We start from the raw sequence: 26,482 nt of genomic DNA, 5'->3' as shown, positions 1-26,482 counted from the left end.
CCCAGGCAGGCAGCTGAAGACCTGTGAAGCCTATGAACTTCATAGCTGTTTTTGGACTGTGAAACCTTCAGGATGGAGACTCTCCTTGTATCAGTGATATCAGCCTTGTATCAGGGTTGGGGCAGAGTGGCTAGAAAGCTGTGCAGAGGAAAAGGATCTGGTGATGTTGGTTGATGCTTACTTGAACATGAGCCAGCAGTGAGCCTAGGTGGCCAAGAAGGCCAATGGCATCCTGGCTTGTGGCAGGAATAGTGTAGCCAGCAGGACCAGGGAGGTGATTGTCTCCCTGTACTCTGCTCTGGAGAAGCAGCACCTCGAGTACGGCGTTCAGTTTTGGGCCTGTCACTACAAGAAGGACATCGAGGCCCTGGAGTGTGTTCAGAGAAGGGCTATGAAGCTGGTGAACGGCCTGGAGCACAAGTCCTGTGAGGAGTGGCTGAGGGAACTGGGGCTGTTTATTCTGGAGAAGAGGAGGCTCAGGGGAGACCTCATTGCTTTCTACAACTACCTGAAAGGAAGCTGTGGGGAGCTGGGGGTCAACCTCTTCTCACCCAGATAACTAGTGATAGGACTAGAGGGAATGGCCTCAAGTTGCGCCAGGGGAGGTTCAGGTTGGAAATGAGGAGACATTTCTTCTTAGAAGGAGAGTATTCAGGCATTGGAACGGGTTGCACAGGGTAGTGGTGGCATCACCATCCCTGGGGATGTTTAAGGAAAGGTTAGACTTGGTGCTCTGGGACATGGTTTAGTGGTAGTAAGGAGATGATTGGACCAGATGATCTTGGAGGTCTTTTTTCAACCTTTATGATTCAATTTCTATTCTATTCTAGGCCTCTTCTGTACTGAGAAAGGCTGTCACGCAGGCCTGTATTGTGAACAGTGAATAATCACACCATTTTCTCTATTTTCAGGAGATTTGTCCTTACCAAGATGAGAGTCATTCCAAAAGGAGCTTTTTCAGGACTTCATGACCTAGAGAAAATGTATGTATTGTATTGATATTTACTAGGAAACAACCATTTTACTTTAAACAAGTTTCTAACTGCAGCTCCTTTTACTGCCTGTAAGCAACTCCAGTCTCTGAACTCAACCTAGTTTCATCTTTCTTTATTTTTTATTTAAAAAAAAAAAAAAATCTGTTCCAAAACGTTGTCATAAATAGATTTTCATATCAACAAGTGGGCAGTCCTTGGTCAAAGGTCAGCAGTGAGTGTCATTGCAATCACATTCAAACAGTTGTGGTCAATAGTTATATGTCCAGATGGAGACCAGTGATAAGTGGTGTTGCTCTGCAGTTGGTATAGGGACTGGCACTGTTTAATATCTTTGGTGACTTGGACAGCGGGATTGAGTATGACGTTAGCAAGTTTGTGGAAAATGCTAAGCTACATAGTGCAGTCAGCACAATGGAGGGAGAACTTGAGACACAGGCCTATGTGAACATCATGAAGTTCAACGAGGCCAAGTCCAAGGTATTGCACCTGGGTCAGGGCAATCCCAAACAGGAATAAAGGTTGGACAATGACTGGATTGAAAGCAGCTATTAAGAAAAGTACTTGGGTTGATGAAAAACTCAACATGAGCCAGCAATGCACGCTTGCAGCCCAGAAAGCCAACCGTATTCTGTACTGCACCAAAAGAAGCATGAACAGTAGGTCAAAGGAGGCAATTCTTCCACTCTACCCTACTCTTGTTAGACTGCAGCTAGAGTAGTGTATTCAGCTCTGGGGTCTCCAGTGGGGGAACATGAACCTTGGAAGTGTCGTGGACCTGTTGGAGTGAGTCCAGAGAAGGGCCACGAGGGTGATCAAAGGGCTTAAGTAACTCTCCTATGAAGAGAGGCTGAGGGAATTGGGGTTGTTCAACCTAGAGAAGGAAAGGCCCTGGGGAGACCTTATAATGGTCTTTCAGTACCTAAAGGGGGCTACAGGAAAGCTGGAGAGGAACTCTTTACCAGGGAGTATAGTGATAGGACAAGGAGTAATGGCTTTAAACTAAAAGAGGGTAAGTTTAGATTAGATATTAGCAGGAGATTCTTTACTGTGAGGGTGGTGAAGCACTGGAAAAGATTGCCCAGAGAAGCTGTGGATGCCCCATCCCTGGAAGTGTTCAAGGTCAGGCTGGATGGAGCGTTGAGCAACCTGGTCTAGTTGAAGGTCTACCTGCCCATGGCAAGGGGGTTGAACCTAGATGATCTTTAAGTTCCCTTACAACCCAAACCTTTCTATGATTCTATGAAGCAATAAATGGAGTGCCAGAAGACCATGGGGAACAGATTAATTTGAGATTTTTCTAATAGATCACAATAAATCAGTGAAAGATTAGGGAGCACTGCCGTTTGTAACAGGTAAGCCAATTCTAATGAATATTTATTCTAATTCTATTCTTAAATTTATTCTAATGAATAAAAAGGACTGTACTCTTCGTGTTTAGAGCCAGCTGGGAGGATGTGAGAAGTTTCTTGCAGATGATAGTTCTGAAAATCTTAGCACATAAAGAGAGAATGCATCTAATTTTAGTGATAAGCCTGAAGATGAGCACTCTTGATGAACAGATGTATCAGGTACCCATTAGTCTGTTGTGGGTGTATTGCAGCCCTCCACCACTAGTGTGATCATGTTTCCTAACATTCTTTAACTACAGAAAATCTACGGGTTAACTGGTGCTAGCACCAGAAAAGATAACAGTCACCATCAAATCTGAACTATTATGGGGCACTTACGTTTTTTTCTGAACTATTTCATCTGTGAAATGTATTTTGAACTTAGAAAAGTATAGATGAATGAAGAACAAGGAGTGAACATGCTAGGGGGATTCAAGAGCTGTTGGTCAATATCAAGTAGAACCACAGTAAATGCTTATTTTACTTGACAAGAAAAGGTCTTATTTCCTGTGGTCAGGAATTACCGGTTAGGGGTAAGATCAACATTGTGTCACCATTTTTTTGGCACTTGTTTCTCTGCAGTCATGCTGGATTCCTTTAAGTCTAGTTCTTATAGAAAACCATTCAGCTCTCTGGACAGTGAAGTAGGCTGCAAAATGCATTGCTCCCATTTTCTTTAATTACTCAGAAACCATATGTCGGATATATAATAAGTTAACGATCACATTGAATACAATGTCTCTTAAGTGGTGATTTATTGTTGACCAAAAAAATTACACATGGAAGAGAGCTAAATTTGAAAATGTATCTATGTGCTATTAGTACCTGGAAGAGAAATGGGGACAGGCAGTTTATAGCAAAATATCCTTGAAAATAAAAGTGTGATAAATACGTAAATGAGACCAATCAACATCAGCAAAGAATGCAGTATTTGCAAATGGTGCAGCAAACAGATAAAATTTGAAAATGATCACAAATCCAAAACCTAACCTATAAAACATTTATCAGAAATATTCATGATAATGTAAGGCAAAAAAAAAAAAAAAAAAGTGTGCAATCAGATGATATATTTGCATATAAAAACAGAGTCTTTGTATGAAAGCCTCTTTTTTCTTGCAAGATCATGCACAAAAAGGAAGTTTAAGGCAAACTGCAGTTTATTGAAGGAACAGAGCTATTAATAATGTGATATCTCCATGTGGTAAAATGTATACATTTTACCACGTGCCTGATGTATACAAATGAGATACTTCAATGTACTGCAAGTAAGTGTTTGCATAGAACTAAACAGATTAAAAATTAGGAGAGTGACAATAGATCCCGAGTGTGTTACTGATGAAAAGCAGTATCTCATGAAACCCAAAAGATCTGTACTTGTTTTCATCAGTTATCATCTCTAGTTGATTTCCAGCAGTGTTTCTGAGAATGGGGTAGGTCTAAGGTTCCTAAATTGCAGGGAATGGTCATCTTTGGAATCATCCATAGGGCTAGTTAAATACAAGTCAGAGTTGAGATGAGTCCTCCATAAGAATCTTAAGTATTTTGTGTTTGTATTCAAAGCAAATGAAGGCTTTTGAATACAGTCACTAAAAATGCCTGGTTTTCAAAGAAGAATCATTCAATAATATTTTTATCATTGTTCCTGCTTTCTTTATGCATTTCAATTTCATCCTATATATCCAATCAACTGAAAACCTTGAACAAATGTTTTTTTGCCACAAAACGTTGAACATTTTCAGTCAAGTGCTTTCAGTTAGACTCCAGTCTTGGTACCCATGGAAGATCTTGTTTGTTTTCCATTTGTACTGTCCAAGGAATCTCCAGTATGGACACTAGCAACCATAAATCCTTATGGAAAGAACTAGTGTGACCTCAAAATGTTCTCAGCATGGAGAACCTGATCTGCCCTCCCTGTGAAGCTCCAGTTTTAGTTATAGATCAAAATCTTGGATTTCATCACATGCCAAATACAGATATTGGGGGAAGAAGAAAATTGTGACTGGAAAACTTCTACCATTTTGTGATTTCTAAAAGAATGAGAGCCCATTTGAAGCAACTCCAGCTCATCTTCTTGCCCATCTAAATTGCTTCAGATACTGAAAGTATATGAAGTGTCCATTCTGCAGACTGTCACATGGACAAATATTTTTCAGGAAAAACATCTTCTTTTGTTAAATAAAATGTTCTAAGTTATGAAATATACTGGCAGGTTGTAATTATAAGAGATTTCTCTTAATAATGGTGTAACTTAAGTTTTCTTACTGAAAACTATTGCAGAAACCCACAGGTCTGAGGAGCAGCCTAACCATCTTATTGCTTTTAGCTCTGTGACTTCTACACAGCTCTGAGTTCATGTTAATTTAACAAATAGGTGTTCAGGGAAGCAGTTTTGTTATTCTCATTATAAGTTTAGTTTTCTGCTGAGAAGTCTTGGCCAAGACTAAGCTGGACCATGGTAGCTTTTCTAGACTCCTGCTCAACCAACTTATTTACACACTACCAGAACTGATTAATTCTTCAGTTACTAAAATAAAAAGCAATGCCAGGCAGGCACATAACTAGCAAAATCAATTCAGCATACTCTGCAACTGCTATGTCATCTTCAACCTGCACTGAAAGTGCTTAACTTGGAGGAGAAAAAGCCTGAAGCAATATTGCAATCTCTTTTTTTTTTTTTTTTCTCTTGCTAAGTGTCCTACATATTCTACAATGTAGCAAATTTTTGAATGTTGATTTAACAATGCGTGACTCAGGCATCATATTTATAGGGAGTTTGGTCTGATCCTCAGTGGCTGAACTAATGATGGGGAGAGTTAGGATTATTAGAGTTATTATTACTCTAGGGAAAGGTGAATGCCTCAGTCCCACTTGGAAAAATCAATTGTCAGAAATGCCTGGTGCTAAGTATGAGCTTTTATTTCAAGTCTTGGGCTGAGTGTGGTAGAGCAGAGAGAAGAGGGATGGTGATTAGTAAACCTCAGCCAAAAAAGCTAGGGAACAATTGCAGCTCCAAGTCATCAGCTGGATGATAGAAGTAGTGTGAGGATGCTGGTCTCCCTTGGCTGTTGAAATACCCCTGTAATGATTTTTGGAGGACAAACCAAGTCTGACTTAGGACTTTGTCATGTTCCTGATCTGTCATTGAGGAAAGATACTCAGTGTAGCCATCTTTCTCTGAACAGTGATATTGTAGTGAAGAGATAGTATTGCCTTACCTTGTACAAGCCAAATAGCCTTTACTTCTGTATTCTGAAACACAATCCCCTTGAAAATTTGTTGAAACCTTTTGAAAGGTTTAAGCTAAAAAATAGTGCTTTACTTCATCATTTGCTATCAAATCTAACTTGTGTACAACCCAAGGAAATTCAACCATGTGGATGAAAAATTTCTTAAACTATAAGACATCACAGAGAAACACCTTTATTGACCTTATTGTAGTTTGCATTAATGGGAGAAGTGGTTTTCTTTTACATTTCTGGCAACAGCACATTTTATGAACGCAAGCCATACTATGATGATCAGAGCTTGATGAGCTAGGTCCTTTATGAGAGCTCTGAAAATCCTGGAAAGTATTAAAACTTTTAGAGTTGAGGGAATCTGCCAAAGTTGACAGTCCTGGAAACTGAAGTCTTCTGTCCATGGAAGACAGAGTATGTAAGCACTAGCTATCTATAGCATCCACATGAATTTGTAGAGAAAATGTCTATGGATCATATATTCATTTCATCACTCAGTGCATTCAAGATTTTATGGTTTGTTTTTGTTTGTTTGTTTTTGGTTTTGCTGGGACTGTTGACCCAGTGATGGTTCATTTGAACAGATTCTGCTGTGACCTAGATACATGGGCACCAGCTTATTTCATATATGACAACCAATCTGATATGATGCCAAAATCTTTCCCATTTGCTTTATAGGCTAAAAGGCAGGTCATGCATTCCTTTTCAACATGAGTTATCATATAATGTCCAAACCAAAGTGAAGTACTTGAAAACTATGAAGATGCCTCAGGAGAGTAATTTGAGACATACTAAAGTTGCTAAATCAAGGTATAACTTGCTTCTCGTGAATAGAAACAAAGTTCTGCATTCGACTGTAAAAATGTTATCTGGGCACTCTGGCATAGTGGAAAGTATCACTGACTATAAGTTTTTGCTTTATTTAGCAAATTTAGGTAACCTGGCAAATTGGTGAACTCACAATCCAGACCTTCTTCAATAGTAGCCATCAGAGCTACCTGGGACAGCAACTGGATAAGGGATGTCCATCACTCCCTCTGCTCCTGAAATTGGTTTCAGTCAGCCCAAACATGGTTCTGTAACACTTGGCAGCATATAGCTCAGAAAGAGGAGAAAGAAGGGATTGGGAGGCAGAAAATGTGTGATCTCCTAAGGATGAGCAGTTTACGTCTTCTGGTCAAAAGAAAGCTCGTCAGCACGCTGCAGTTTCTCAGAATTTTCTTGCACAGTATATTGCATTCTGCCTCATTCATTATACGAGAGGTAGTGATTAAATACAATCATTAAAATTCTCTTGAGAAAAATTGATAGAATTCAACGTAGCCAGTACCTTTCAAACTTGGTGTAGTCAGGAGCTCCTTTCCATCTCTTGTTGTATCCATTGGAAAAATCTGTTGCACCCTACCCCACCCCCAAGAAACAAAGAAATGAATTTGCAGGAGCTGCTGTGATATGTCATTAAATAGTGTATGTTTACACAAATAATTATTCCTAAGGTGGAAGGGGAACACAGTGCAATTTGAGTATCAAAATATGTACTGAATCAGGTAAGGATCATACCTGGGTAATAAATTCTCCAGGGTATATTCTCAAGGTGTAATTCCATAGATTTGGAATTCTAATCTATACTATAGGAAGTTATGCATAACATTCTGCATCTTAGGGCCATGTCATGAAAATAAGTATGCTATTGAATTCTTTTAAATGAGTCTAAATATGTATTTTCTGTCAGGGAACAGGGAGCTATAGTTCAAAAATAGTAAAGCCAGTAATCAGTAGAAACAAAGAAATTCAAAGTTCAGGCTGACAACCCAAAGAATAAATCTTTTATTGGGGCCACTTTTATGATATGGGGTTTTGCCCTCCCCCTCCATGGTCTAATCCTGTGTGAACCAGCAGCATCTAAAGGCTGCCCAGCATCACACACTGGTATGAGGGCAATGATAAATCACTTGAATTTTCCAGGTTCCTGTGGGTGAACTCACAAGTCTCAGAAGCCCCTGACACAGTTGACTATCCACATTTAACAGTGATCCATGATTTTGAATTCTCTTGTCTGTATTGGAGTGTTTGCTTGCACTTCAGGCCTCTGGTTCAGCAGAAAAAAAATTGTGTAAAGAAGCTTATCCTGCACTGTATGCATTCCTTAGCCCAACAGTGTCCAGGGTTTCAGTCTTCATTTCCCCATTGCTGTGCTCTGCCCTTTGAAATGGGTTCCCATAAATGGCTTTGATGGGGAGCAGCCATGCAAGCTTCTCCCAGGGCACCTGCAACATATCGTCAGTGGAGGGAGCTGGGCAAAGCACTGCCTTTGCTGCTGTTTCTCAGCAAGGCACTGAGTGGCTTAGACACATTTCCGTCTAGAATGAATGCTGTTACTTCAGACGACTATTCTCCAGCCTTTGCAAATATCATCTGTGGACAGCAAATTTTAGTGTTTGGTATGAAAACATATGAGGCCTGTTATGTCCTTAATTAAATTTATTTTCTGAAAGTAGACGCTGTGCCTTGTGTTCTAAATACAATAAGTAATGAACCAAGACCATTTATTATATTATAATCTATAAATGTTTTGCTGCATCCTTGCTTAGCATTCTGCTTTTCCTTGCTAAAGCTTATCTGTGGAAGAGATCTTACATGCTGTAATTGTTGTCACCCCTTGCACAGTTACAAAAAATGAAGTAGACATTTAATATCCATGTCAGTGACTCACTGCTGATGTCAAAGATCAGAGATTTTAATTACAGCTTTGTAATACTTCAGTAAATGCGTAACCTGATCTCAGTCTTTTAATAATGCTTTGGTGGAACAAAATCACAAATAAAATTGAAGTACTTAAAAGAAGCAGCTAGGAAATGTAAAATCAGTTCACAGTGTCCATATAAGAATTTTCTAACTTTCCAACTTAAATTGTCCCTGAGAATCATACTAATATGGTTAGTGTATGATTTCAATTGAAGGATGTTAGAGTGCAAAAACCAGAGTATTCTTTCTATGTGGTTTGGTCTCTTCATGCTTGCTGATACAAAGAGTTTCCATGGTAAAAACTGGGGAAGGAAATGTAAAGGAGTTGCAAGAGGTTTTTTTTAAAAGGACTTCTGTCTACCAAAAAACAACCAAACAAACAAAAACCCACGATCACCACCACCACCACCAAAAAACAAGCAATGCAGTTCTGAGAGAACTCAAACATGCATTCAGAATCACAGAGGTTTCACTTCACCTGGCTGTTCAGATCAAACATGCAGCAACTCCATCTCCTCTGCCTGACAGACTTGCAGGTGGGAGTCTGTGGTTCCTGATGCACAGTGCTGTTTTGGTGGGACTCTGGGGGAATTTGGGTAATGGCATATCCCAAGAGACATAGTAGTGCCATATCTTTCCAGGTATATCCAGCCTCTGGGTTTGCTTTAAAAAGTACTGCTACTGAATAAATAATAATAACAATAAATAAATAAAAAGTAGGCATCTTTAAGAAAGGTAGGGTTTTTTCATTATCAAAGTTTTTTATGATTTTTTCTATTAATCTTATTTCTATGTGTTCCTAACTGCAACAGTGAGTGCAAAAGGTGTGACCTAGATGACACTATGCTTGACTTATTTTAGATGGGATTTTATTCAGTATTTATTGTTACCATTACTAAATGTTTTTTTTTTGTTAGAAAGAGGAAAGTTGGCACCGGATTAGAAATAGTAATTCAGTTTGAGGATGACTTCAGGAACATCTTCCCATATTAATTTTATCTGGCTTTTCCATTTATTTTAGAAATAATGCTAGTGGAATTGGCATGTTGCAATGAAGAATTGCTTCCCATTGCTCTACAAATGCTGATACAAACCTCAACATTTATGGAAAACAAATACTGAGATGAAGTCAAGACATTTATTTTCTAAGCAGGAGATGTTGATTCTCTGGCAACACTATATTGCACAGCCTTTATTTCTATTATACCAAATGATTGATGTGGATTTAATCATTAGTTTGATGGCTGTTTTGCTCAGTGGAGAGGCAGTTGAGCATTTCATCATTATTAGTGAGCTGCATTTTGATTTTTCTATAAGACGCTGCTAGCCTCAATTCATCCCAGGTGGAAATCCAGAGTTTCATTGTGCCCATTGTTTGCTTTGTGACCAAGCCAAGAACAATTTGCATACAAAATACAGTGAATATCTGTGTTGTTTTTTTAAGCAGGAATACGTTTTTGATTAAGATCTCCATATACGTGCTTCATTCTTTAAAAATAAGGAATAATAGAGTAGTACCATTTGTTAGTAAAGCAAACATAGAAGAATATATAAGTATGTATGTATATACACACGTGCATACCTGTATATGTATATATGTTTATATATAGTAGTCTGGAAATTATTTCAATTGTTAGGATTTAGAATGGAAGAAAGAAACTAAGCCAGAAAATATTTTGAATGTTTAAGGGAGCCAACAGAGCAGATGGAAATTACAAACAAATGTGAGAGAAATGCAGAATGTTGAAAACTTATTGGTGTCTGTGCCTTTTTCAATGCAGTCACCAGAGAATTAGGAGCTGGGGACAGTAAGGGGCTGGTGTCTTTCCCTGGTCAGAACCTTGTCCCTGATAGCTGCTAACATCAGTTACTGAAGGAGGACATTCAAGAGAACATTTCTGTAACAATTATGGAATAGTTTCTCCAGATGGAGAATACATTTTGTCCATCTCCTGGCGTACTTTCTACTCCGAGGAGGAGAAATGCGTGTAATAAATGATAAGGAATAGCTGTCCAGTGCCGATGCTCAGCACAAACTCCTTGAATGGTCTCTCTATGTTGCCTTTGTGCTGTGAAGTTTCACCACTAAATTAGGGAATAATGCAGAATTTCACTGGTGAACTAAAGTAACAGTCTTTGTTATATGGAAGCATGATTTAGTTTTGTTTGTCTATTCAAGAGCACAAAGATTTACATCTTTATGTGGAAATGTTTATCCTTTCTATGAAGTGAAGGTGCTCATTAGACGTGTCAGATTCTTTTCATTTGTCTTATCATTTCTTTTGAATGAGATTTTATGGTTATGTTTTTCAGCTTTGTCTTTCATAACTTTAAGACTTCCTGTGCCAGATTCTTAAGATTTTGGCTTTTCTCATCTGTTCCGTTTGAAAGGACAGGTAGGACGCAGTGGAATGGATTTGGTTATTTATTCTGTTCCCAATTAGACGATGCTCCTTAGGAGAAGTGACAGTGGCAGAGCTCCCTGGAGGAAGTGGGATTGGGCATTCTGTTTGCAGGCGAATAAGCATGTTCAAAGGGAAGCAGCTCTGAGGTACTGCAAGTAGCAGGAATTTTGCAAGCAGAGGTGGAAATGTGCCACACAGAGACTGGGGAGCAGTCTTCAGTGATGAACAGGTTTTCAAGGAGGTCTGAGCTGAGCTTACTGCCACTTGGAATAAGTCACTGAGGAACTCTAAACCTTCTCCAAAGGCTCTGGAAGTAAGCAGAGGGAGGTGTATGAACACTTAAGTTCTCTTCCACCTAGCCTCAATTTCCTTTGAGGCTTTTCTGCTTTATAGTTAATTATCCTTGTTTATATTTTAATAAAAACTGCCTTTTTTGAGCTTAAAAGCCTTTTATTCTTCTTTGGGGCATTTTATAGAGGAATGTCAAGACAGATGACGTCAAAGCTCACAACTTAAATGCTGTCAGCACTATCTAGATTTCCTTGCCATTACATTTTCACTGTATGCAGTGTCTTTGTTCCTCCATTCCCTGAGCACAAATCTCTGTGCAGAGCTGAGCTGCAGTTAGGTTATCCCCAGCAGAACAGAGGGCAGAGCCAAATGGCAGGACATTTTTACAAAGAGGCAAGTAAATAGATCACAGTACATCTGTGACAGCCTCCTGCCTCAGTATAATTGACAACACACACTGTTTATTTAAAAATAAGCTTTTTTTGCCTGTGTTTCTTGGTAGCAGATGTAGAAGTGCTAACAAGTAAAGTGGCTTTCCATGAACCTTCATCTGTCAGTATGAAGGAGCCTGTTTTGTGTTCCCTAGGCCCAGAATACCTCTGAAAAGCACATCATGTTTTCATCCAACTGTGCTGCCAGGCACAGAGCTTTCAGAGTAAGAGAGAACATGTTAACAATTGAAAAAGATGGTAAAAATGATAGGAAAATTTGTCAGTGATGTTCAATCACTCGGGTCACTAGAGGAAGGACTTCCTAATGCGATGTCATCTGAGCACTGAACTTGCTTAAATCCCATTCCTGTGTACTGTTCATTCTCACCTTATTCCAGTTTTCAAGTATCCTTCCCACATAGAAATGTTGATTACAAATGTAGGGACACTGATAAAAATCTATGACATATTTATTCATTCTTTGTGATGGTGTGAAGTCAACATCAGTCCCAACAATGTAAGGATAAGGTTTCTTTTTGCCTGCAAATCTAAGAATGTTTCTATTCTCCATATTTTGTGAATTTGTTGATAGTTTTAAAGCTTTCTGTAGTCAGGGTAAATGGCAAAGTTCTCCTTTGCCGTGACTTCTTTTGTTCATTGGAGAGTGAGCAACAGCAGAACAGCAACCATCCACTGGGGGAGATTGTACAGGAGTCTGTTCATTCTCTTCTAGCCATTACTGGCTCTCAGTAGCCTTTTTTAAAATCTATAGAGCTTACTCCAGCAATGACCTTGTCTAATCATATTGATTGTTACTAACTGAAGGCTAATTAGGAAGCAAGTTGCTATGGTAATTCTTGAATCATACATATAAAGAGAAAATACTGCTAAAACCACGAGTGCATGGTGACTATTAACATAGTTAAACAAATTAAAAAATATAATTCATTCAGATTAATTCTGGCATTCAAATGAAGATACAATATGCAACAAGGAAGTTTTTCCCTTGCTACCACACTTTCCTCTTTTGTAGTCATTTTGTTCTTTTATTTGTCTGTTGTGAATTATGCATAAGCTTAGGACCAAAGGACAAAGTAGAGTTTGGGTTGTTCTTCCTTGCTCCCCCATCCTTCCTCCCACAAAAAATATGCCACAACAAGTTCCCTGTGACAGGAGGATGACTCAGGTAGAGGGCAGTAGGACTTGGAAACCCCAGAATTCTAGGTCACTTTTTCATATCCAGTCTGTATGTGTGTGATCAATGGTTTATTTTCAAATGGGTAGGTTGGTGGATTGCATACCAGGAAATGGCGATCTCAGATCACCCTCAGGAGAGGTGATTTATTACAAGCCATGGCTGCTGCAGCTGGCTTTAATCAAAAGCCTCTTTTGGCCAAGCTTTAAAATGTTTCTGCAAAAGAGCTGGTCACTTAGTGGGTGACCAAGCTCCACTGTGGGACGCTGTGGGGAGGTTAGATTGCTTTGGCTGTGCTGTGGCTCATTTTTGGATAGATGGAGGATTTCATCAGTCATATCTAATAAAGTCTTTCCATCTTACTTTTAACTAAATGTGACCCAAAGGAAAACCAAGGGCTTTCTTCCCAGTTTAATGGGAGTCCTCTTTCTCCTCCTTTGGCACCTTACTCACCAGTCATGTCACGCACAACATTTAACTCTCCTAGTGAGTCTCCATCTCCATCTGCAGATCTTTAAAGAGGAGGAAAATACAAGAGCATGCATCCTGTTGCTACTCTTCTGGACCATTTGAATGAGGAGGCAAAACATATCTAGGAGAATCACTGAACTGGATGGAATATAGGAGTGTACTGAGTCTAGGTAGTACCAAGTGAGTATGAATTTCTCAGCCCCTCTCAGTCTTCAGTGTATGACCTTAGCAGCACATGAAGAAAAAAGTGAGCAGAAGTTCAGCCATTGTTAGCACGAACCTCCCTTAATAGGTCTCATAAATAAATCTCTTTTGCTAGTTGGGACTTGTGTACTTGTAAAGTTGTATTCATTTAACTGAAACTGAGATATAAAATTGACTATGAAATGTATGCAACCTAAAAGAAAAGAAAAAAAAGAGAGAGAGAGTAGAAGTTTGTTGATTAGGATCAACTAAATCTGAATAAAACTACATGAACAGTGAAACGAAAGCATATGATTGGAGGCTTTGCATGGTGCTTAAGTTGGTTAATAGGTGCCACTGTAGAAATAAGTCCTGAGCCTACAATTTTGAAGTACTCACTTCATTCTACCAGCAGTTTAACACACAGGGAAGCCACAAGTTATAAGCCCGTGTACTTACCTGCTACTTAATCCATCCAAACCAAAGGCTACAAGCTGAGAATGGGAAACAAGGGATTCACCTAGGAAATCTTTTCCATGTATCTTAACCAGAGCGATCTTGCAGAGGTATCTTCAAACGAGTACCACATTGCCTTGACTGTCAAATTATTCTGTGTAGAAAAACAAAGTATTTGTTGTTCTTGCTGGTCACTTTCTGTTTATTGTACATTCCTGCATGTAAGAAAAATACAGTCCTCCCCAGTGATCCACTCTAAATCCTTTGGAATAACTTCAAGATAGAGGATCTTTCAGAAGGAGATCTGACGATGTTCCATAATATGCGTTATATTTGTTTCCTCATTTTCTTGTGAAAATAAGCTTCTCTAGACTCAAAATACATGTTTTCTTTTTAGTATGATGAAAAAAGCACTATAGCACTTACCTTACAGTTTTTAATTTGGTATTTAACATACACAAAACATCCATTTAAATCTGAAAGCTAAATTGTTCTCAGAGGATTGCTTTCAAGTGTCTGCATTTCTGTGCCGCTTTGTGTATTGAGCTGTGTGGTTTCTAGAGACAATACTTATTTTAAATTACAGAAAAATTATACACTTCTCTAGAATTTAGAATGTTAATGTAAATACAGATCCAATACATTAAAATCAATGGATTTCCATGCCTTCTACAGTAAAGTGTGAAATCTCCTTCAGTCTCAACCAAAGCAATGATAGTAATCATAAATCATTTTCCTTTTTATATTTTTTAATTGTATTTCATCAACACAACTTTTCCAAATGGTATTTTTTGTGGTTTGGGATCTCTTCTGTTTTGTCTTCTCTTTTTTTCCTCGCTTATCAGTAATATTTCTTTCAAAATGCTTTACTGGAAACAATAAAGGTTTTGCCAGGCTTGTGTGGTGTGAGTACACTGCAAGTCCCAGTTTGTTTACATTATTACAGGAAGCCAGACAGAAAAATGTCATAAGTATATGCAGTGCAGTACAGCAGGGGAAGAGATACAGCAACTTCCATGAACAGCATAATTTCTGTATTCAAACCACATTTCATGTTCAGCCTTCTCCTTTAAGCTGTGTGCCTAGAGAGGAGTATCCCACTTACTTTTCCCTTGATCAAGAAGGAAGAACTACTTCAGATAAGGTTTTCTGCATCATCTCTGTCTTCAGCTTCTGTCTCCAGTTAGCTGTGACCCAGGATAATGTGGAGAAAAGCTCCCAGGAAGACCAAAGTGGTCTTACCTAGAAGAAACAGATCACTCCCTAGCATCAGGAGTTGCCTTCTCAAAGGTTTCACCTTGTTCCTCTGAAGACTTTTCTGGAGGAATTGGTACTGAAGACTTCTGAAAGGGCTGAGTCCAGCCCAAGGAGTTTCTTGTGAAAGCACTGTAACTGCAGATGTTAGCAGGAAACCCTTGTTTGTCTAAACTTTCTACAAACATGAGGTTTCACAGCATAGTTTTGCCAGAGACTCTCATAAACAAAGTTCATGAGCATCTTCCCTGTAAATTGAGTTAGACATGCAGAAAGGCTCCTGCTCACTAATAATAGCAAGTAAGCACGATGATGTGGCTATTATTTTTATTGCTTTTATTAGAATATTCTGTATACAAACAAACACAAACAATACAATATATTAATATATCGGATTCTCACTCAAGTTATATGACAATTCCTTCCCACTGTTAAGGCTTCCTTACCTGCGTGCAGCCTTGCAGTGTTTGCAAGTGAAGAGGATTATTTATGCCATGGAAATTCAGGTGGAAGCATGTGATTTCCCCAGGAACAAAGTTTTTTTTTGTGGAGATCCGATCAGTAATTTGTCAAATAAGACTCTAGTTTTACTGAATCAGGCTCCTCTTTGCTGTCGTTAGCTGCGTGATAAATAAATAAATAAATAAATAAATAAATAAATTAGGGATTGTATGTAATTTCCATTTTTGTAGTGCGTCATCTTTATGTCTTCCAAAAGAGAACCTGCAGGTTTGGGCTTACTGGTGATTTGTCTGCTTTTGATAGAACAGTTGTCTCAATCAGGTAAGTCATCTTCATTGCATGTTTGTTTTGTAAAGCTTTTGACTCAGTAGCTTTTTTCTGGTGTTTGTGTTTTCCATGGTATTCTGTTACAAAGAGAGGTTTGGATTTAACTTTGGAAGCATAGCAGATCCCTTTACCAAATAGGTTATAGCTGGGTGCCCCAATCAAGCAAATATTTATGTAGTAGGGTCTTGGCTGAGTCTGGAGCCAAATCTCACAAGTTTGTGGGGTCAAGCCTTCATTAGACAGAAAATACAAGAATAGTAATTAGTTTTTATGGAAGGAATGAATGAACACAAAGAGAAATGAAGACAGAAGGAAATCTCTGTGATAGAAAAATATATTTTGCAGGGATTGGGGAACATTGACTAAGAGAGGCCTAAATCCCTTCAAGAAGACATTTGGAAGATGTAGTGGATGATGGTAGCAGCTGTAAGATAATGTCTGTACTCATAATCATATTTAACATTAGACAGTGCAAATATCTTTCTAATGATAGGTCAGGGGGATTTATTTTCATTGAAGTGGGTGTAACATACTGCGTGATGCTCTGGCAAATATTCGGGGTCTTCTCATAAGCCCGGGAACATTTTTATTGCCATAACTGAGGAGTAAGAGTTTCTTTTCACAATTTTGCCCTCTTAGATAAAAAGTTTATTTGTGCATATGTGAGGCACTTGTTATTCTGGATCTCCCCATTTCTGTAACACATTGGAGTTAGTAATGAACAGTTCTCCAGGGGCATCTCCTTTGTGTGTGTGCTTGCTTAAAACTTTTGAAACTGGCTGTTAAAATGTCCAGGAATATCTGCTTCAAGATGGTCTCTTTTGAAAGACTTTGGGTCCTGAAAGCCAAAGTCCATGACAATATGCCTATTGATATTTCCCTAAAATGAGTTTGAACTGTAGTTTGCAACAGGAAGAGTATTGGGGTCAGGCAGGTGTCAGTCTTCTCTGGAACAAGGCTTCCAGTTTCTTCATTCAGCTGCTCTCCTGGTTGATTATCCCCAGCATAATTTTCTCATCTGCCCAGGTCATTCTCAATAAAACTATTCATCATTAGCTGACTACCAAAGCCAGGAAAGAAGCAATAAAAGATAAGTGGCAATAAACACTGCTAGCCCATTTCTATGGGAGTTATGAGGCAGGCATAATGCTTGTGTCAGCATCTCTGAATGAGGAGGACCCTTTCTCAGCTGAACAAGCACCTTCTTTATCACCAGGGTCTCAAGATCCTCTGGAGCCCATTGTGTCTGAGAAAGAATTACCACTGCTAGGGTGGGTGCTTATATTTTCAATGAATCTTTCTGCCTTCCCTACAAGCTTTCACAGTCCATGTAAAACTCTAGTGACTTCACCTTCCCCACAGCAGTTTGGTTGTTGGTCAGCCAGGGTGCTGGGGCAGCAGATATATCCATCTGCCCAAGTGGCTGGGCAGCACCAGGGTACAAACATCTTTCTCTGTGCCACCAGCTGTGATAGGGAGGACTGAGAGTTTGTGTTTCATCTTCTCCAGAGGAGGTCCAGGCAGGGCCTCTCTCTCTTTTTAACTGCTTCAAAAAGAGCCTCCCAATATATACAGAGTATCTCATGTGAATCCTAAATCTCAATACATGCATGGGTATTGCTTATTAAGTAGTTTTGCTTTATAGCTACTACTCAGCCATTTTCCCTGTAGTTTGCACCTTCCAGAACTGCACACATGGCCACAATAACTCCCAGTCCACTGCAAGCAGAGTCACATCAGCATTCCTCTGTTAAGAGCAGCCTGGAACTGCTTACTCTAAAAAAGAAGTGGAGATTTGGAGTTTAATTTTAGACCAAGAGAGCAGCCACAGGGTAGCAGCTATCCATCCCAGATGTGAAGTAGAGGGATGGTGGTGCAAGGTCAGCATGTATACTGCTGGCTCCAAGCCCTGGAGCCTTCTTTCTGCTGAAGGCTGCCGTTTCCTCCAAAGACCTGGTCCTGGTTTGTTTGACTTGCAAGGCTTCGTTCCTTTTCAGCTTTACTGGCAATAAACTAAAATTAGTGTAATACATCCTCTCAGCTCTAGAGTATGAGATATCTATCCCCCCCAAACTATACTGATTATAAAATCAGTTCTTATGATGATGTGGCTTCTGTGGCTGGACTTGGTCATTATCAGCTCCAATTCTGCAGACTAATCACACGCTTTTTCAGACTAGAGAGACCAATTTAATACTGTTACAAGGACAATTAATTTAATGCAACCAAACTCAAAAGACTTTCATCTGGATTGCTGGCATGATGCTAAAGTAGTGATAGAATTAAAAAACCCTTTGCTTCAGTCAGCCAAGTGGAAATTTATGTTTAATTTTTCCCATGCCTGAACTGATTTACTGAGAATATGGTGCGGTGCCCTTTGGAGAAGGCAGGAAGACACAGTATATATAATCTCCTTCAAAGACTTACGTATAGACTATTTTGTTCTAAGTGTGAAATCAGTATTTATACTCAGCTGGTTAAATGGACATTACACTTAGTCAGGTCAGTACGCTGTGTGTGTATATCTTCAGAAAAGTAAAGAGATTATGAGAAGAGTCAGACCCAGTACAGTGTTTGAATTCATTTTTGAAATGTCAATAACTACTAAGATATATTAGCCTGTAACTCCCTGGTGTTCAATGAATCATAGTAGGGAGACAAGTTGTTCATGTTCACAAGGACAGTGGCAGGATAAAGTGTCAAGCATCTATTTTTAAAAGGTTAAAATTCTCTAATACTTTTAAGAAAAATAACCTTTCTTTTGTAACCTGTCTAAATCAATGTAGTAGTATTTTGCTGTCACCGTGGAGGGAAGTTTTCAAAAGGAGATTCCAGATTGGCGTGGTTTTGATCAGACCAAAACAAATAAGAGCTCCTCAGTCTTCCACACTGAGACTGACAGACCAGTGCCGAGTGTTTGTTTTTTGATTTCAGACACATCACAGGCTGTTCCCAGGGGTGCTCACCCAATGAATCCTGGGTGGGATTCTCTGTGTGACATGAGCTACTGCTAATTCCTTCTTAAACTTGGCTTAAAATTTTACATCACTCAAACCAATGAGTAAAACTGACCTGACAAATTGCCTGATATAACTGCAGAAGAACTCTAAAGAATATGTATATCTAAAGGAAGGAAAGGTAAAATAAAAAGTAAAATAAAAAGTAAAAAATTAAAATAAAAAGTAAAATGTTGGCCTTCCCACCACCATCACCCTTTCTGTTAAATCAATGCAAAGCTATTGTTTTTGTGCAATATAGAGTGCCAAGGGAAGCCACCTGCACTGAGAAGTAGTACCTGATACCTGTAGTATCACTGGTTTTCACTTCATGATCTATGTTAAACACCTATCTCTCTCTAGAATCCCAGAGTCATAGAATCACAGAACAACTCAGGTTGGAAGGAATCCCAAAAGATCATCAGGTTCAACCTTCCATGGGAAAGGGGAACTTAGCTTAGATGAGATTACTTAGCACCCCATCCAATTGCATCTTGAAAACCTCTACCACATTCCTGGAGAGGTTGTTCCAGTGATGGATCGTTCTTGCTGTAAAAATTTCTTTCTTGTATCAAGATGAAACTTCTCCTGGTGCAATTTGTACCCATTGCCCCTTGACTTATCCATGTGGCTCCTTGTGAAGAGAGACCCTCCACCTGCTCTGTAGCCACCAGTTAAGTACTACAATACTGTGATGAGGTCCCTCCTGAGCCTCCTTTTCTCCAAGGTGAAAATACCTCACTCCTTCAATCCTTCCATCCTCATAGGGCAGGTTCTCCAGCTTTTAGATCATCTTTGTGGCCCTCATTTGGACTCTCTCCAGTCTGTCTGCATCTTTTTTGATTTGAGGGGACCAGAATCAGACACAGTAACCCAGCTGTGGCCTGTTAAGCACTGAGTAGAGAAGAATGATTGCATTTCTGTCTCTGCCAGCAGTGTCCCTGTGGATACATACCAGGATCTGATTTACCTTCATTTCTGTAGTGGCACACCCTGTATATGGAAACATACACACATATATGTTTTTTAAAGCCACATTTTCTATTGGGGAAGAAATTGCCCTATCCCTGTCTGTGTGCCCCACACTGATCCTGAAAGATTTTTTTCTCATAATAGACAAATAAATGCCCAGTCTCTTATTCTTACATTAATTTGAAATGTGAGATCGCTTGGCTGTGAGACCATTAGTTTGTGAGTTTAATGTAGTCTTGCTTTTGCTGTAAGACTTTGATTGGTTTAAGAGACTTCTTTAGAGGACTGCAAAGAAACTGGCATGAACTATAAATTCCTTGCTAATAGAATTGTTTAAAAGGCCATTTCAATGTATCTCAATTTTTATAGATGGTGCTTGGCATGCAGCTAGCTTGAAGGGGAGTATTTCCTATGGCTCATGCTGGGCTCTGTCACAGATGTCGTCAAAGCTGCAGTACCAGCCCTGCCTGAGGGCAACTTTGCAGGCAGGTCATCTTCCTCTTCATTTTTCTGCTCTCTCCTTCCTCTGACTATTGCACATTGAAACACGGCCCTACAATCAGTTCTTTCTGAACAGATAATAATGATTACTGTTTGCTATGTCAGCAGCAAACTAGAGGATGTTTCTTTGTGTGCTATTGTTACACCTTAAAGTCATCTGTTCTCTTTAAAGAAAAATAAAAAAATAATTATCCTTCATAAAACACTTTTACCAAATTATCTTTCCTCTTTTAGGCTGTGCTTGGTTAAACAATTTATGCTTTTGAGGATCGCTATTTATTTCAGTAAAGCTGTGAATGCAGTGGAAACTGAGTTTAGGCAGATGCTTAAGCATTTTGCAATATTGGGGTGTTAGTGAGATATTTGGGGTCTGGGGATGGTTGGTTTTTCTCTTTAAGAAGTTGCCCCTGATTGTTTCATATTCAAAAGCTTACATGCATCGGGAATTATGCTCAAATTACTGACTGGATTTACTGTGATAGATAGCACTGGTGCTAATATTATCACTCATGACAGGGAAACAATGTAATAACAGTCCCATCTTTTGTCATGATGACATATAATAAGATCTGCATTATGAGCAATCATCTACTGATGTGTATTTATACTGTAAAACAAATCTCATGCACAAATACTAGCCAGCAATCTGCTTTTTCTGTTTGTAGCTACTGCTGCAGGTGTTATTTGCTCTCCTCTAGAGAGGATCTGAGTCTGTTGAGTTAGTTGTTTGGTGTGAGCAGCATTGGCTTATACTTCCAGTGCCAAAGATACCACTATTTCCAAGACAGTGTTCATGTTTTTGATGAGCAGGGTGTGCATTTGGCAGTATATATGAATGAATAAATTGTTCACAGAAAACATGCAAACAAAACCCAGATCAGTGCTCGTTGTTCACAGCATGTGACTGCTCTCTTAAACTGAATCATTCTTTATTTCTCTTTCTTACCTGAATATAATGGGTACATGGAGTCCCCCAAGGCCAAGAATAGCAATGGCTTCTACTAAGGAAAAAAATAAAAAATAAAAATAAAAAAAACACTCCATGCTGCGAAAAAGCTCAGAAGACTGATTCCTACCTGAAGAACTTATTTGTCTTTGCGAATGTATGTGAAGGGGGGACATTCATATGGAAACCAAATATCTGATCCTCCCTCATATGAGTGTTATTTAATTTTTTTATAAGCTTAATCTTTTAAAATCAGTTATAGATTCCTATTCCTACTCCTTTCATTCCTTTCTTAAATCTGTGTTCTCCTAACCTTCCAAAGTGTCATGACCTGTTCATGCACTACTTTAATCAGCCCTGTATCTCCCATTTTTCAAACTAAAAAAAAGCACATAACTTATCCCAGTCCTAGAAAGCCAAAACACTCTCTTCATGCAGAAACATTCTTTTGTAAAAATTAGATTAAAATGTTTATATTGCCCAGGTTGGTTCAAAGTTAGATAACAGACTGAACTGTAAAAAAAAAATATTATTCTTGACAGCCCTGAGGGGGAGATCGCTTCCACATTGTGGTTTCTTAATAAGCTTTTTTGTCTGTATTAAGGCCAACAAATCTGCAGCACTTTGCCCTGAGCTATTCTGTGGTGTGAAATCTCTTCTGGCTAAACAGATTTATTTTGGTATTAAAAGTTTTGCTTTTTCTATGTTGGGTTGTTTGGTTGTGTGTTTTTGTTGTTGTTTTTTTTTTTTTTTTTTTAGAAAACTGCTTTTTAGACTGTGGGAAATGCCACAAAAACATCCTTGGTGGAGACAGGAGTTAATTCGCTATGGTACAGCACAGCAGGGACAGCACCATCTCCCTCTACAATCAGTGACAACCCTGGGAACTGGGACTCATCTCCTATCTCTCCCATGGACTTGTTGCATGAGACCCTGAAAAAGTCACTTCTCATTTTGTACCTTTTATCACCACTTCCCTTTGTCTGTTTAGGTGGGAAGCCTTCAAGTGCAGCATCCCTTGTGATGGCTGGGTACCTCGCATAGCATGAAGGAAACCAGCCGAAGCATTTTGTTGGTGATGATACCTGAATGATAAAGAGGGGCATGTTCACATGTGAGGTGGTGCTTCAGCACTGTTAAACTCTTTCCCATCATGGTGTGACTACAAATCGCTCCCCTACCAGTAGCCTATTGGTCAGTCCTCATCTACTTTTATTTGCTTATTCTCTAGTTACCAGAGCACGGAGCCGGATTTCTTCTCTAAAAGCCTCGAGTATACAGAGTTATTAAACTAAAAAGTACCAAACCACTGAAGTGTTTTTTAAAGCAGAAAAGGTCAGATGAACAATTTATCTTCTTTTGCAAAGCTTTTGTTGTCTTAAATGGGTGGGTAATTTGTCAGGTATACTCCAGTTGTTGTTAAAGGTAGTGGAATAATTTTTATATTACTTGTAATAATTTTGGCATTTTTTTGACTGTTGACTGTGCACTGAATCGATTGTAATACAATCCATTATTGTACCTCAGACCTATTTGAATCTATTTGCAGCTATCACAATTTCAAAAGAACAAGTTATCCAGGAGCAAGTGATGGGCACTTTACAATCTGACTATTTATTCAAGGTTTAATTCCAAATATGTGCAAAGTTATATTACCAGAAAAATCCAATAGACCATCACACTATCACCAAGTTATATCTGCATTAGAATATTTACTTCCAAGAGCTGATCCCAGCCTGGGAAATAGCATTTTTGCAACATTTTCAAAAAATGGTCATCTTTTGGCATTGTCATCTTCACCCCAACTTTCCTGGTCACTGTCAGCATAAGGGATGGAATCAGGATGGGTTGCAATGCAATAATTCCCCATTTATTTACCAGGAGAATTCTTGAACTCTGAATTATATTAAAGTCTGAGCTCTCTCTTTGCCATCCCATAGATTAAGGAAGCAATGATATATGTCCTCTGGACTAGCAAGAAATGCATTCTGGTCTGTTGATAACAGAAAACTAGCCATTTTTATTCTGCAGTTCTGTGGCTGCAAGTGGGCATTAATCATATATAGAAAAGATTAAATAGGGTTTTCTCCAGGGTATGGAAGAGTTCTTCACGTATGTGGTCTCCAGCTCCTGTCAATAAGGATGTGTCTGTTGGTGACTTAATTTTAATCACTAAAGTTTACATCAGGTCAATATAGCAGCCTGTCTTACTTGCTAAGGCTGTCATATTTCTTGGGAACTTCATAGCTTGGGAACTCCGTTTCAGTCACCTTTCGTGCCCTATTTTCTGCACTGAGTTAAAAGCTTTCATTAATTCTCCATCAGAAATTAGTGATGTCAAAGATCCAATAGCCAGTGGTGGTGCCTTCCAATACAGGCAGGGTGTGGTGACAGAAGGAGGTGCAGGACTGCTGTTTTAGACACAGGTTTCAGCCTCAGAAGATGTATTGTTCCAGACTCTCATTGTTTGCCTTTGGTGGCAGTTCATAGGCATTTCTGAGATCTGTTTTATTATCTGATGTCCACCTGATTTTTAAAACTGATCTGTAATCTAGGAAGAAGTTCCATGCGAGTTTTTCTCTTGCCCATTCTCTGCTTTCACCCTTTGGCTGAAAGCATGGCTTGAAAGATATTGACTTTTTAATTATTTTTCAGAGAGATCTCACAGAATGATGCCTTGGAGGTCATAGAAGCAAATGTGTTTTCCAACCTTCCCAAACTACATGAAATGTAAGTAATGAGCAATCTAAATTCAAAGAAGACAATTATAAAGATGCATTATAGGCAAGTATCAAGGTTTTGCAGTTTGGTTCAGGTAAGCTCTGAAGAATCCATAGTAATACAAGAACATTGGAAATCTCCCTCTGTCTTTCCTGTGTTCTTATCTAACTCTCATTCTTTCCCTGGTCAGCCTGAAACCTATCATCAAACCACTGCTGATACCAGAAAGCAGCGGGGTTTACCAGTCTGTGGTAGGCTGCTATTTGGAAGTAGATCTGCTCGCAAATATATATATATATAAAATATTATATATATATATATATAATAATCTGTTAGTGTACAGTACTGCTACATCCTGGGGCAACCAAGCATATTTTAGGATGCAACCACAGACAGTTTAAGATCAATATATTGATGTATTTCTTCTGACGTTTCACTTTCTCTTTGCAGAAGAATTGAGAAGGCCAACAACCTCGTGTACATCGATCAAGATGCCTTTCAGCACCTTCCGAGCCTTAGATATTTGTAAGATTTTTTTGCTTTTTGAAAGTTCCATAGTAATTTTAAATGATCCAACCTGTGCTAAGCAATTTGATGATGACAAGGTAATGCCCAGTCTTCACTTCCCCACCCCACACACTTAGTTGCGTATTGTCAACCACATTTCACACCCAAGTCCTCATGTCCTCAGAAAAGTTGAAGATAATATTGTCTATGAAGAGCCTATGGAGATTCTCCAATGATCTCCACACACTAAATACCTGAGCTTTTCTACGTAACATGTGGAAACTGAATGATGAAAGAAGGATGTGGGCATTTATTTTATGGCTATGAAAACAGGTCTAGGTTGAAATTCCTCCTGAAAACTGTAGGACTTAGCCTACAAAAATCTCTCATCTGTCTTTGCTATGGCTCTGTCTTCTGTTATACTTCATACACATGGTCTTAAGCATTCAAATTCTCTTTTCTTTAGCAATGACAGTGGTATAACAATGATTTTTACTAATACTGGTTGCGAGATGATTAAAACCTTAGAATGAAAATGTACTGGTGTATGCTATAACTTTATTTTATTAGCCAGCTTCATCAAGAATGGAGTTTGCACAACTGTGGTTGCCATATCTGACCTCATGGGGTTGCCATCACAATTCAGTGATAATTTAATCCATCCTTAAAATAAACTACTACCCAAAATATTTTCACAGCTTTTAGCATGTGACCTTAACATGACTAATGACATCTCCTCTGCTATGTATTAAAACCTAAATGAAGTCCAATTAACTCCATTTAGCAGTAATTGTTTTTAATGGCTGTAGCTTAAATAGGCTCCTACAGTGCTCTTTGCCTAACAACAGCATATATAGCAAACAGGATATTATCTGGACTTTCATATGTCCATCCTGCTGAGCATATATACCCAATCTTCTTTTCCTTGCTCATATAAGAAGCTTTGCTGATCACAATCTCTTCTTTTGAGTAAATAAGTGCTTAATTGTCTCATTAGCTGCTTCTTAAAGATGGGATAAAATCAGGTCAGTGGTCCAATAAGCTTGAGTGTTTCAAGCCTCTGAAAATCACTGGTGTCTGGCAGATTCTGGGCTCAGAAATGCCAAGAGGCATTGGCTTGAATTTGAGCTTCAAGATTCAAGATTTAATATTTGGACTTTAAGAGATAAGGTCTGTTTAGTGCTATACAATGTATCCCATTTCTTACTGACTCCATTCCTTCTATCCCATTAATTAGGTAGTTTATTGGCATTATAAATGGTTTCCACTGGTCTCTCCTTTCTCTGTTTTTCATAGAAAGCATTTCCAGAAACACAATGATTTGGTGACTAGAAAATTTATTCAGATTTTATCCATGGCCATTTCATTTGAGTTCATTTTCATTCCAAACCTTTTCTCTAATTTAAATTGAAAAGATCCATCATTGGTGCCTGTCAGAGTTTAAGAAGTGTTTGGACGGTGCTCTTAGTAATATGGTCTGATTTTTTGGGTAGACCTGTGCGGAGCCAGGAGTTGGACTCAATGATCCTTATGCGTCCCTTCCAACTCAGGATATTCTATGATTCTAATGGATTCATATTGCATCCACTATATGTTTTTTTTATTATTATTATTTTAGGAGGCAAAAAAAAAGACTCTTGCAAGACTGAATAGTACAAAAGGTGCAGACATCATGGCTCCTAGAATCTGAACTACTGAATGTGTCTTTCATATTAATGACAAGGTTTGAGGTGGCTGCATTGTGGGTATAAATCAATGTAACACCTTTGGCTTTGGTGGAGCAACATCAGTTAACATCACAGGGATATGGTTAAAACACTTTAATCAAGATAGCTTTTCAGCAGTTTCTGAGCTATGTTCCCCACTTAAAAAGGGCAGATGTGTCTGAATTAGTAGAACAGATACGTGCTGAATTTGCAGTAAATTGACTTACCCTCATATGCCCTGGTCCCCCAGAGGCATCTCCAGCTGGGGTCTATACCAGCTTTCCAAATAGACCA

General features: G+C 38.8%; 1 protein-coding gene across 4 annotated transcripts in view; it reads left to right on the top strand.

Annotated features, from left to right (window-relative positions):
* Window positions 1–26,482, top strand: part of FSHR (follicle stimulating hormone receptor) — an 83,405-nt gene that overhangs the window by 32,200 nt on the left and 24,723 nt on the right. For 3 of the 4 annotated variants that reach the window (XM_035320484.1, XM_035320485.1, XM_035320481.1), the window contains exons 2-4: window positions 912–983; window positions 23,910–23,984; window positions 24,426–24,500. In XM_035320484.1, coding sequence (XP_035176375.1) covers window positions 912–983; window positions 23,910–23,984; window positions 24,426–24,500 — 222 coding nt within the window. The remainder of the gene's footprint in view (window positions 1–911; window positions 984–23,909; window positions 23,985–24,425; window positions 24,501–26,482) is intronic. The other variant, XM_035320483.1, reaches the window with a different exon arrangement.

This window comes from Oxyura jamaicensis, chromosome 3, assembly GCF_011077185.1.
Source record: "Oxyura jamaicensis isolate SHBP4307 breed ruddy duck chromosome 3, BPBGC_Ojam_1.0, whole genome shotgun sequence".
In the NCBI taxonomy this organism is placed as follows: Eukaryota; Metazoa; Chordata; class Aves; order Anseriformes; family Anatidae; genus Oxyura; species Oxyura jamaicensis.
This window is presented reverse-complemented; position numbering and strand designations above follow the sequence as displayed.